Source organism: Rhinolophus ferrumequinum, chromosome 14, assembly GCF_004115265.2.
Source record: "Rhinolophus ferrumequinum isolate MPI-CBG mRhiFer1 chromosome 14, mRhiFer1_v1.p, whole genome shotgun sequence".
NCBI classification, from domain to species: domain Eukaryota; kingdom Metazoa; phylum Chordata; class Mammalia; order Chiroptera; family Rhinolophidae; genus Rhinolophus; species Rhinolophus ferrumequinum.
In genome coordinates, this window is record NC_046297.1 from 61,563,201 (window position 1) to 61,575,720 (window position 12,520).

Sequence of the window (12,520 nt, forward strand, 5' to 3'; positions counted from 1 at the left end):
ACCAAGAGGTTCACCGTGTGGCTTTCAGGGGAAACCATGGAACTGAAAGCCCTGGGCTAAAATGAGCATGTCCACTGTCCCCTTACTAGCCTTAGGCAAGTGACTTTACCTCACTGAGACTACGTTTGCCCTGTAAAAATGGAAAGGCTGCACGAGATACTAGACGGTCTATAAGAAAAACCCTGTACTTCCTTAAAAATAAAAGACTAGAGAGTTATGTTTAAAAAAAGACAAAACAAAACAAAAAACTTCAGGTAATTGTCAGGTAATTTGGGCAACATATATATTTCTAAACGTAGTGTATAAAAATAAAATTTCTTTAAAAACGTATCAGGAGAATTTACTGCCAGATTCTTGGAGATGGAAAACCATGTGAATATTCTTTATCTATTCTCTGAGTTACTTCTCAATTTCACATTTTTCCCACAGCAGAGTACACGTGCATAGTTAAAACGAAAATGCTACTGCAAAGTCGTTTTCACATTTCATGCATGTTTTCCGGCTGGGGCTTTATTAGAGGGAGTCTTAGAGTAGAGGCAGCTACGCGATGAGGCATAAGCTCATGCTAGAAAAATACAAGCTTAACAACTTCAAGTGTCTTCAAGTTCACATTTACATTCCAATCAACATACACGGTGATTTTTACCTGAGGTGGGCAGACCAAACCAAGTTCATGATTCCATGGCAAATGATCTCTCACAAGAAAGTGTTGTTTAAAAAAAAGAAAATTGCCTCACCTGTAAGAACTCGAATAATTGCATTCTTTCATGAAAGCTAATCAACATTTTACCAAAAGTGACACGTTTGTGAGTGGCAGCAGGATGGGGAGGAAGAGTGTTAGTTATTAAGCCAAAACAAAAAGTAAAGGGAGAGAAAGGAAAGGGCTAGGGCGGAGAGGGAGGGAGGGAGCCGGGAGAATCCTCACCACTTGTGTACACAATGCAGGAAAGGCCTGCAAGCTGGAAGGATGGAAGTGCTGAGTATACCACTTCATTACGGAAACTGCCTCACGACACAAACAGCCATGCTGCACCGATATGAACACATGCTCTCCACGCTTGGACCTTCCTCCCGCTGCTGCCGCTACCACCGGCACCATGTAATTCACCAGCATTCATTAAGACTCCCGAGATTAGACAGAAAACAGCACACATCCTAATTCGAGCATCATCCGGGAAACTGCACTATGGCAAAATGGGGCAACAACGTTGAACCAAATGGGAGCAAATGCTCCTCTCTGGTTAGTGGTGGGACAAGCCTTCACAGGATACACACACTTGGGTGTGGAATTTGGATATTCCTAGCTCTTCCTGGTCTAGGAATTTACCATTCTGGTGACATCCTGCTCTGGACACCCTTCTGTAAAAGTGGGACTCGTGTTAGGGCCTTTCAGGAGAACCCACAATAACCTCTCTTTCAAGTGTCAGTTTAGAAAGACACAGTGAAAAGCCAGACATGACACTGGCTGACCACAGTGGACAGCCGCACCTGTGGCAGCTGTTGCTACCCAACCAAAGATCAATAAGAAAAAGCCACTTGTAGAATGGGGAATGGTGCTGTCCGTCATTAGCTTTGACCACAAGAAAAGATCAGTGGGACTGGAAAGGAGAGATTTCATTTCATCATCAGTAATGTGTGGTTCATGATTCCAAATCTCCTGGAATACATGCGCCTGTCCATCAAAATAATCAAATATATAAACACCCACCTCCTAGCTCCTTCAACCAAAAAAGAAAAAAGGGGGGGGGAGAAAAATTAATTTATTTTTAAAAATCTATAAAATAGAAATACTCAATGAACATACGACTTCCTTTGTTATTTCTAGTCCTTCCCTATAGTGCAATTTGTAAAATATGTTAACAATACATGTGCTACCCCAGTGTCCTGGACTCAACACCAAGTCTGAGTTTCATATAAAGCAAACCAAAAAATAACAGCTTACACAATGGCAAAAGCTAAAACAAACTTGATCTTCCTCGGGCCATTTTTAAAAAGTTGTTTTATCCTAAGCAGAATGTGAAGAATGGTGCCAATGCATGAAAATGACTCAAGGGCTAGCAGCATAGAAAAGCATCAAAATAATGAAACCTAAAAGCAGAAGGCGCGTACACGAGCCCATTTGAAAAGGCGTTATATGTTTTATGTCACCCCTTCTTAGGCCCATGACAGCTGCAAAATCTCTGTAGGGGAGACGGAAAATGTGTATCTTCAAGCTGCACTTACATAATAGGCACGCAGCTTTTAGCTAGGTGACCTATTATTATAAATAACAACTTACAAAAGTTTTTTTTTAGTTTGCATGTCATATAAGACTGAGACTATAATAGGTATTCAACATAGAAACAGACACATAAATACACACACAGGCATATTTAAGTATGGAGTGGCTTGAGAGGCTGATGGAAATTAATGCGGGTACCCTGAGTTATGCCAAGCAGTGGTTACCCCCGCAGCCCTCAGCAAGTCTGTGAGCTCTGCATAGACACTGGTCATCTGGGGGGGAGGCTCTGTTTCTTTGTTGTTTTAGGCAAGAATCTGCTAAGACCAAGTCCAGTGATTTCCCTCTTTCACACCTAACAACAGGCTGTGTTTCCCCGAAAATAAGATCTAGATGGGCCATCAGCTCTACTGCGTCTTTTGGAGCAAAAATTAATATCAGACCCGGTATTATGTTATATTATATTATCCCGGGTATTATATTATATTATATTATATTATATTATATTATATTATATTAAAGACCTGGTCTTATTTTACTATATGACCGGGTCTTATAGTAAAATAAGACCGGGTCTTGTATTAATTTTTGCTCCAAAAGACACATTAGAGCTGATGGTCCAGCTAGGTCTATTTTCGGGAAATGTTACTACACACACATACAGGTTATAACAGATACCGGTGGTGTATTTGTATGCATGTGTACACACACACACTCATATCTTCATTAAAAACATTACAGCTGTAGAGTCCAATTAATAAAGGGCTACTTGTCACAACCCAGCGTTAACGTCATTCTTTGCGTTCACGTGTGGTTAAAGAATATTTACAAATGGTAAACACATACCAAGGAGGAGGGAAGCCACTCTTGGATGTCTCTTAACCCACTTATCGTTGAACCTGGGCGTCTTGTCAATAAGTCTACAGAGCTCAGTAATACGAATTCACTCTGCCAATTTCGTTCATTCAAATAAGTATCTAACAGCAATTGCCCTCCTCAGGTTCATGAAAACTCCTTAAATGAATCTTGAAGGGGGCCAACGGCAAAAGGTTGACCTGTCTTAGAAGCTAAACCTTCATCACAAAACAATTTTCTGAGGCTTTTCTCCATGACCGTTCCCATAAGGAGCCTGTTTGGACTTTTTTCCCCTAATCACCCCTCTCCTCATAAAACTTGAATTCCACAGACATACGTATGTCTGCTTATGCACTGTATGCACATCTGTACCTGCTGCGTAAGAAGAGTAAGTTTACGGCCCCCTCCTCCTGAATCAGTGTTCACTCTCTTTGGAATAATATCTTGCCCACTGAGATGCATGAAAGGGACATGCTTTCAAAAGAAGGGGGATGTACTTATTGTTGGAATTATGATTACTGTTTACATGTGTCCCTCCACCTAACACCCCACCACATATCTGCCTAGACCCTCTATCACCCAGGGACCGAATGCCTCAGGGGACTGAAGGCCCCTTTCTAACTGCTCTTTGCCTTCCCATAGCCTAGGGTAAGCCCTCACGAAAGCTTTCTAATATAAAACAGAATCCACCAGATGACTTTAGACCAGAACAAATCTGATACACAACAGAATAAGTCAGATGACTCGTAAAATATTACATTTACTGTTAAAGCAGAGTTAAGCCCTCCTGCAGGCAGCGTTACACTCCCTTACCCCTGTGCTATGTAATACGGCAGCCACTAGGTATATGTGGCTGTGTAAACGAAAATTAAGATTTAAAAATCAGAAATTCAGTTTTTCAATTACACTAGCGACATTCCAAGTTCTCAACGACGCCACATGTGGTTAGTCGGTCCCATTTTCGATGGTGAAAACGTGTAATATTTCCACCATCATAGAAAATTCTGTCACACAGAATGACCCTGGCCCAGCCTAAAAGCCCCGCGGGGCCAGGACTACATGGAGGTTTTTCACCACAGCCCACACAGGACCTGTCAAGTCCTGACATAAGGATCGCAAGCAAACGGGGGTGGGGGAAATATGGGAGGAAGGTAACTTCATCTTGGTCCAGCCGATTTCCAGATTTCCCACTTGAACTGACTACAAATGTTCTTATTTTTCAGAGCTTTGTTCTTACTTCCCACACCCACCTACAATATAAGAATGTTCAAAATGTAACTTATCAGCAGGGCAAAATTTGCTTAAGGGCTTCCTCAGCATACTTCATGTGAATCAAAACCAAGAGGTCAAGTTTAAAACCCTGAAAACGAAAGGCAAGCACGAGTTTTTAGGTCATTGTCAAAACAGCATGCCTAGATTCATGTTTAAAAATATTAGAGAATACAGCTCCTGGTGCATCTACTCTGCGACAAAGCTAGGAAGTGTTTCACTGCATATAGGTTGGTGCAAAAGTAATCACAGTTTTTGCAATTATTTTTAACCTTTTCAACTGCGATTACTTTTGCACCTACCTAATACATATTTTCACAAATCAGCAACTGTTTCCTGGGCATTGAAGATGTGCCAGGCTCCAGGAAATCAGAGGTTTTACAGCCCCTATGACAGCTATGTACCTACAAGCTCTAAGTAAAATTACCCTCAGCCAGTTTTCTATAAAACTACTTTTCCAGGCTACAGAAAATGCTTTATGCTAGATTCCTTCTTTCATTTATTACTTATAAAAATCTCGGATGGAGTAAGATTATCAGAAAAATTCATACACTACCCTTGAATCTTTCAAAACAACAAGCTCAATTCTTAAAGAAAAATTACAACTGAGCTTGTTTCTCAAACACTCCTAAGTTCTCTTTTCCTATAAGAATTCTAAGGACAATAAACAAAAATAACTGAGGAACCTGAATTGGCGGTTAAGAGTACAAAACCAGTAGCCACATCAATAGATTGGTAGATTGCGGCCTTTTTATTTTTTTTAGTATATGTGCTGCCGAAGCGAGTACATGCCTTTTGATTTTTAATCAAATGAATGTGTCCACGTTCCTTTAAGGTCATATATTCTAAGAATATTCAGTTCCAGGCCTGCGAAAGGAAACTTTTTTATGACGTTTTGTTAAATAATTAATTTTCTTCTTCTCAGTTTGTGGTGAAGTAGCTTCCTTGGTTGAAATAGCAAGCCTCTAATTCCATGAAAGAGAGTTCAGGACTTGGACACCAGTCAATGCAGAACTGAAGGACGAGTGAAATCTCAATTAAACAACCTGGTTAAAATAAAACTTGTGGGCAAATAAAACCACTCTGGCTGCCTCTTGGAAACCACTTCCCAGCAACTCCTCCCCTAGAAGAGTCTCTCTTTCTCTTCCCTCCGCACCTGCACCCCAGCCAAAGCAGAGCAGCTGCCTTTCACTACCTGCCCAGGGCTTCATCATGGAATCGCTGAGCCCTCTTCAGCTACTATGAAATATGAAGTCACACATTCCACTAGAGATTCGACCCCGAGGGAGGGGTCACCAAAATTTGAATTCTGAACTCCCAAGTGGAATCCGGCCAAAGATTACATCGTATCAGCCCCCTGCCCCTAGAGACGACAGCCTTCCTCACCCAGATCCAACCTAGGGCTGTGTGCCAAAGATGTCTGCATCCTGCGAAATGCCAGATCCTTAGCATTTGGGTGTGTGGGTTCCTCAGAGAGGAGCAGGACACAGGTCTGGTGCTGGAGGTGTTTGTAGTTTAGTGGGAAAGACAGTGAGAACACAGTGAGGTGAGCGCTGTAGCAGAAGCATGTGCCACAGAGGCCCTGAGGTGCAAAACCTGCTTTTCCTTGAGAGAGAGGAGGCAAACATTTCACAGGTGATATGTGATTCTTTAACTGGCTCTGGGAAGACAAGCAGCAGATCCTCCAACATGGAAAGGGGGTGGAAAGGGGGTGGACTGAGAAGGGCATTCCAGCTCTGGAATGTACACATGCAAGCAGAAAGGGATTAAAGGTTTGAAGGATTTCAGGGAACAGTGAGCATTTCTTTGTGGGTGGAACTGCTGGCCGGAGATAAGCGGAGATGTCACTGGACAGGTGGGTTATGGCAAGATGGCAAGAGGCCTGACTTTCCTGGGTAGCTTTTATAAATCTGAGATTCCTGGGTCCCACCCAGTTATTCTGATTCCAGTGTTACTGAGGCAGGGTCCTGAAATCTGCACTTTAAAATAAACTTCCTGGGTGATTAGGATCCACGCAGCCAGATCTGGAGACCATGGCATTTAATAAAATCTATACTAAACATAGGTCACATATACTAAAAACATATGGGACCAAGTCTACTTTTCCCCATGTAAGCCTGCTAGTTTTTCACCAACGCAGAGAACCTTGGCAATCCAGGCTCACTGATTAAAGCACACATCTGATCTCTAGACCTTGACAGCTGTCTTAAAAGTTCCAGTTTCCACCCATCCTTCTCATCCACACACTCTATGTCTGAGAGGGGGCCTGCTTTACAACTCAAATCGACCCAAATGCCCACCTGTAGTTTCCATTTTTCTCTTCTAACCTTCTCCTCTCCATTATTTTCTGCTTAACTTTGCTTCTTCCACTCCCTTTGTCTCCAGAGCAAAAGCTGGAAACTCTAACGATAATATAGAAAAGAAAATTTAGACTGCCTAACTTCATTCACATTTGATGGATTTCATAGAGCCAAATCAAGATTTAAAGTCGTAGAACATTAGAGCCAGGAAAGCTTACTTGTGGCCACCTAGGGCCCTACATCCTGGGAAAACCCGTTACAGGTGGGGAAATGAAAGCTCTGAGAAGTGAAATGAAATTACTTGGGGTCACACAGCTGGCACAGCAGGAAACACAGTCATCTGAGGTCCCAATCTAGTTGTTACTCCAGGTGCTCCATAGATTGTTGTTGTTTTTTTTAACACATTCAGAAGCAAGTAACTTTAAAAGTAAATATAAGCTTATACTAAATCCAGAAGCTCCTTACACAAGGAATCATAATTTAATGGTGAAAGTCTAGGCTCTGGGCCAGACTCCAGTTTTACCACTTACTAGCCACATGACCTTGGTCAGGTTAGGTCAATTCTCTTCGTCCTGATTTCATCACCTAAAATAAAGATCATGAACACCTACCTCATGGGGCTGCTGGGAAAATAAAAAGACTCAATATATGTAAAACACATAGGACCGAGCCTGGCCCATGTTATGTATTCAATAAAGATTAGCTATCATTCTCAATATTAAAACCATGCCCATTTTTAAAAGTGGTGTAAAGGGTTTTGGACATTAAAGACAATCTAGTCGGCTGGGGATCCATTTCCCTCCTTCTTAGACTCTTAAACTCCTTACTATGGGTTTGGTGTATCATCATCTAAACATCTCTGAGATGGCTTTTTCAAAGCTACAAAGTAATTATAGAGGCACACAGAGGCAGCCAAAAATGAAAGTCACACAGCATTATGCTCTTCAAAGGCCCTTGCTGACACAAGCAATGATGGCCAGTGCTGACTAAGATGGAGCATTTCATCAGCTCAATACTCCTGCCTTCCCCTGAAATGGAGAGCCAGGCCTGGTGTGCGAGAGTGCATACTTCCAGGTGTGGGAATGCCGTTCCCCAAAACCGCCTCTGCTGGAGAGTGTTGAGAACCTCCCCCCACCTTTGTTTCTTTTTCATTTTTTTTAAAACCACCCAGATAACTTCATGCCAGTGAGATCAAACATTTCTCAACTCCCGTAACACGTACTGGTCCACCATGAACACGAAGAACATGGGGACCTGCTCCACAAAGTCTGGCATTCTATGCATTCTGAATCCCTAGACACCACCGTGTGTCCCCGAAAATAAGGCCTAGCCGGACAAGCAGCTCTAATGCGTCATTTGGAGCAAAAATTAATATAAGACATGGTCTTATTTTACTAGCATATAAGACCGGGTCTTTATAATATAATATACTATAATATAATATAGTATAATATAACATAATATAATAAATATAATACCGGGTCTTATATTCATTTTTTGGTCCAAAAGACGCATTAGAGCTGATTGTCCGGCTAGGTCTTATTTTCAGAGAAACATGGTAATTCTTTGTGGCTGGTAATACAGAAAAACGGTTTACTTTTATATTAAATATAATATTCATTCCAGAGTGCAAAATCGACAAAACTTGGAACTGTACCATGTATTATGGTGTTAACAGACTCCTAAGTTCCATTAAAATTTAATTATTAACCTAAATACACACATGATAAGAGCGACTTGTACTCTTTCATTTTAAAAAATTAAACAAAGTAGAGTTCTAACATATTGCCACATTCTATTTAACAATAGTTATAAAATCACTAGATTGACTTTGCTCATATAGTGACTTAACTTTAAAATTTGTTCCTAAATAAAATGTATTAAGAGCTAGTGTAAAGTATTTGCTAAAAAGGACAAAGCCCTTTCAGAAGTGTTTCTTTTGAGAAACAATATGGAATGCTAATACTTTGGAAACCAGAGATCTGATAGCTTGAAATTCTGAACACTTGCCCAAAAGAGATAGACCTAAGAATAACTGCTATTCCTATCATTTCCAGCAAGAAGGACTAGAAAAACACATCTACAGGCGCTAAGCAAGACACTGGACTTTCTGTTTCTGCGGAGGGTAGATACCAAACTGCAAACAATTATTAGAGTTACAGCCTGTCATGATCTTAAGGCCAAATATTTTTGCTGCTGACCAAAACAGCTTGAAGCACTTTCTACAGATTCATCGTTTCCTTGGTGATGTGTACACCATTAAAAATAGAGTACACACAGATCTCCAAAAGGATGTGCACATGGGCGTTAATTACAGCTTAGCTTGTACTAGCAAATATATGGAGATAATCGAAATATCCCTCCGTAGGAGAAGGATTAAATTGTGCTACGTCCAGACAGTGAAATTCTATTTGGCCACTAGAAAGAATGAGGTAGATCTATAGGAACTGAATCATAATACAGAAAGGTAAATATAATACAGTGTGGTAATTATAGTATAGAAAGGTAATTATGATATAATGTGGAGTAAAAGTCCAAGAACAATGTTTCTGATGGACTACCTTTTGAAAAAGAGCATATGGATATACTTTATTACATAAAGCATTCTACATATGATTCTGTAACTAGCTGTTTTCCTCCCAGATGTGTTTGTTTACGTATGCAAAAAAGTCTGTAAATGACATTAAACCCAAAAAACGTACTAGGAGGGTAGATTCAAATTGATGTATTTTGTTACATACATTTTTTAAACTCAAGAGGATGTTCTCTATTTTTCAATTTTTAAGTAAAATTTAACTTAATAAAAATCACTTCTGATGCTTACTGAACATAGAAGAAGTACATTCAAGTTTCTTTCTTATCATCTCCATAAAATATACCCCCTTTCCAACTAGCATACACTTTTTAGGTCCTGTGAGAATCCTCACCATCCCACACGCAATAGAAAGATATATTCCCCCAGTGCCTATGGATTCTAGACTTGCTGAGATGTAAAGTTTTCTGGCATCACTAAAAATGACCTGAAATCAAATGGTTTAAAAACATATCAAAGCTGAGGTCTGTTCACTGTGACATTATTTGTCTTCTGTCAAATATATCACCACCACAGAGAGGCTATTCTGGTTTCTTTTCCCACAAATAATTGCTCTGTTTTTCCTCCCTTCAACCACGAGAATTGCAGGATCTCCAGTTTCCTACCAAAAACCACTCTGGGGCACAGACTCTGCAAAAACTAGGTTCCCACTGCAGGAAATTATGGACAATCAGGGAGTGTCTTTCTATTCTATCCTTTAGGACCCATCCAATAATTAAACATTAAAATGCAAAAACTTATAAATCACAGAGCCTCAAAAATGCAACACCAAATATCTACGTTCTTTAAAATAATAGAGTAACTTTGAAAAAGGACACACTCTGATGGCTATTCTAGAAAGACATCAATATAACTGACAAGTCCAATTCCAGGTACTGGTACAGTGTAAGAAAATATTATAAAACAGGCCCAGTAACACTAACCGTGGTGAACACTGGCTTGAATATTATATTCTTCTTTATATTTTCTCAAGTTTCTATAATGGACACACCTAAGCTATGTAATAATTTTTTTAAAGGACTTAAAACATATACTGGTTAAGACCTACGTCAAGCTGACGAACCAGATGAAGACACCACAGCTCTGAAAGCTCCGTCATAGTCTCCTAGGGCGCCTTTTGAAACATGGTTGGCATCTTGGAAATGAGGAGAAATATTACCTCCCCTGGGAGAACCTTCTCCACTAACTCCCTGAGCTGAGCCAACTGCTCACTTTTCTATATTCCCCTAGCACTCTGTTCTACCACTACTTCCGTACCAACCATACCATTTCTACACTGAAATTCTTGATTTGCACATCGCTTTGTCCCCCACTCAGCTGCAAACTCCTCCGGGACAAGGAGAGTAATGTATTGATTTTTGTGGCCCCATGCCAGTGGCAATTTTCAAGTTTCTTGAATAAATGAGAAGTGTGCTCACTGCAAATTCGCTTGAATATTTAACTAAGCACCTATGGTAAGTGGATGCCTACTGAAACTCACTGGAGGTCCCCCTGTGCTTCAGAGAAGCTAAACTCTCGGGTGGCTGGAAACAACTCCCCAACACCCACATTTTCCAATGTCAGCATGACAATGAGGAGAACGAGCATGTAGTTGTCAGTGGTCACGCGGATACTAAGAGATAAGGCAATAAAAGAGGCACGAGGGATTCTGTGCCTGGAAATGAAGAGGAAAGCACCCCCTCTTTGAACACGGGTCTCTACGTTATGGGTAATGTCGTAGCTCTAATCATGGGGGAGGGGGCTCAAGGGTATTCATTTTCTCCTGTATACTTTCCACATGGTATTATTGGTCCCCTGTATGATTCAGGAGTCACTGAAACCATTACAATTTTTCCAAAGATTTCTCTTTGCTCACTGATTGAATAAACAAACTGAGCATTTACTCTGTTGCAGGTACTAGGTTTGGTGGGATTGAGACATGAGTAAGTCATTGTCTGTACGTCAAGGGGTGTGCAGTCCAGTGTGGGAAACACATAAACATACAACACAAGAGGACACTACAAGGGTTCCTTGTTTTACAGAGCCCAGAAAATGGTCTATCCAGTCCTTTTCACTACTCCCCATTCCACCAGGGAACAAGGAAAATCTCAGGACAACCCCTGTGAGGAGGGAAAAATATATTGCAACCAAACGCACAGCTCAAGGCTCTCCACCCAGCACATCATTCAAGTGGCCAGAAAACACATCAAGCCGCCTCATGCATAAACAGTGGTTCTTTTCCTTTATTTTTCATTCTTCTTCTCTTGGGCATTATTATTGGAGAACTATTTGCAACTTCTAACATGTGGAATCTCACCAAGTCAAGAGAAAAAAAGTTAAAATGTGAGTCAGCTAAGCTCTGATAACGTAGGCTGTTATCTTCTCCTGACGCCACCCCCAAGGGAAAGAGCCCACACGCTGAATTCCCTGCCGGCTGGAAGCCAGGCCTCCATCTGCTTACCACGTGTGCTGGTCGCCATGTCAGCCACTTTTTGAAAGGCATCCAAGAAGGCAGCTGCTGCTACTACCGTTGTCCTAAAATGCAAACAGATAACACAAGCATGAGGAATGTCTCACACTTGCAAATTCATTACAGCTGAAGGGCTAAAACCTCTGCTGAGGACTGGATGTTACCTTCCAGGAGACACAACTCAACTGGACGTGGACAACCACTGGTTTCGTGGGAGTGCTTTCTTCTTAGGAAGCATTTCTCCTTCTCGTATTGTTAACACTCTGCCCCAATAATGGCCAGCTCATTTGGTGCTAGTTGGTAAATGCTAGCAGTTCTTCCCATCCCATTTCACCTGACAGTATAAAATCACTACCAGGTAAAATTTCACAAAGGAGAAGATAGGTGTTTCTATCCCCCACGCCCCCCCAAAAAATTAAAAAATGTAAATGGTACCGGTAAAATTAATTTTGAAGTAGGAAAACACACACACACACACACACAAATTGGGAGAAGAATCTTAAAGAAAGATCATCTACTCCAAACAACTCATTTTAGAGATGGAAAAACAGACGGAACTACAAAGTGACTTTCAAAATCACTAGTTCATATCAGTGTTGGGACCAGCAGCCTCGTAGGACTCACAGTCCTGCGCTCACCTCTTAGAAGACAGGATCCTAGCTGTGTGACTTCCCCCCTAAATCACAATTACAACAAAACTGAGATACTATGGGGAGAAGATACTATACTCATTTGCCGGCCTAGAAATTATTTCCAATTCTTCACGTGCTTTTGAGCACCATAAGATGCCCTGAGCTTTCTGTGTTCTACTGGTTCCTGCAGTCCTGATCTAAGAT

At 41.0% G+C, this 12,520-nt stretch overlaps 1 protein-coding gene across 16 annotated transcripts in view; it reads right to left on the reverse strand.

Moving 5' to 3' along the window:
• Nucleotides 1-12,520, reverse strand: part of MTSS1 (MTSS I-BAR domain containing 1) — a 151,058-nt gene that overhangs the window by 112,188 nt on the left and 26,350 nt on the right. For all 16 annotated transcript variants that reach the window (XM_033126859.1, XM_033126861.1, XM_033126869.1 and 13 more), the window contains exon 3: nucleotides 11,676-11,749. In XM_033126859.1, coding sequence (XP_032982750.1) covers nucleotides 11,676-11,749 — 74 coding nt within the window. The remainder of the gene's footprint in view (nucleotides 1-11,675; nucleotides 11,750-12,520) is intronic.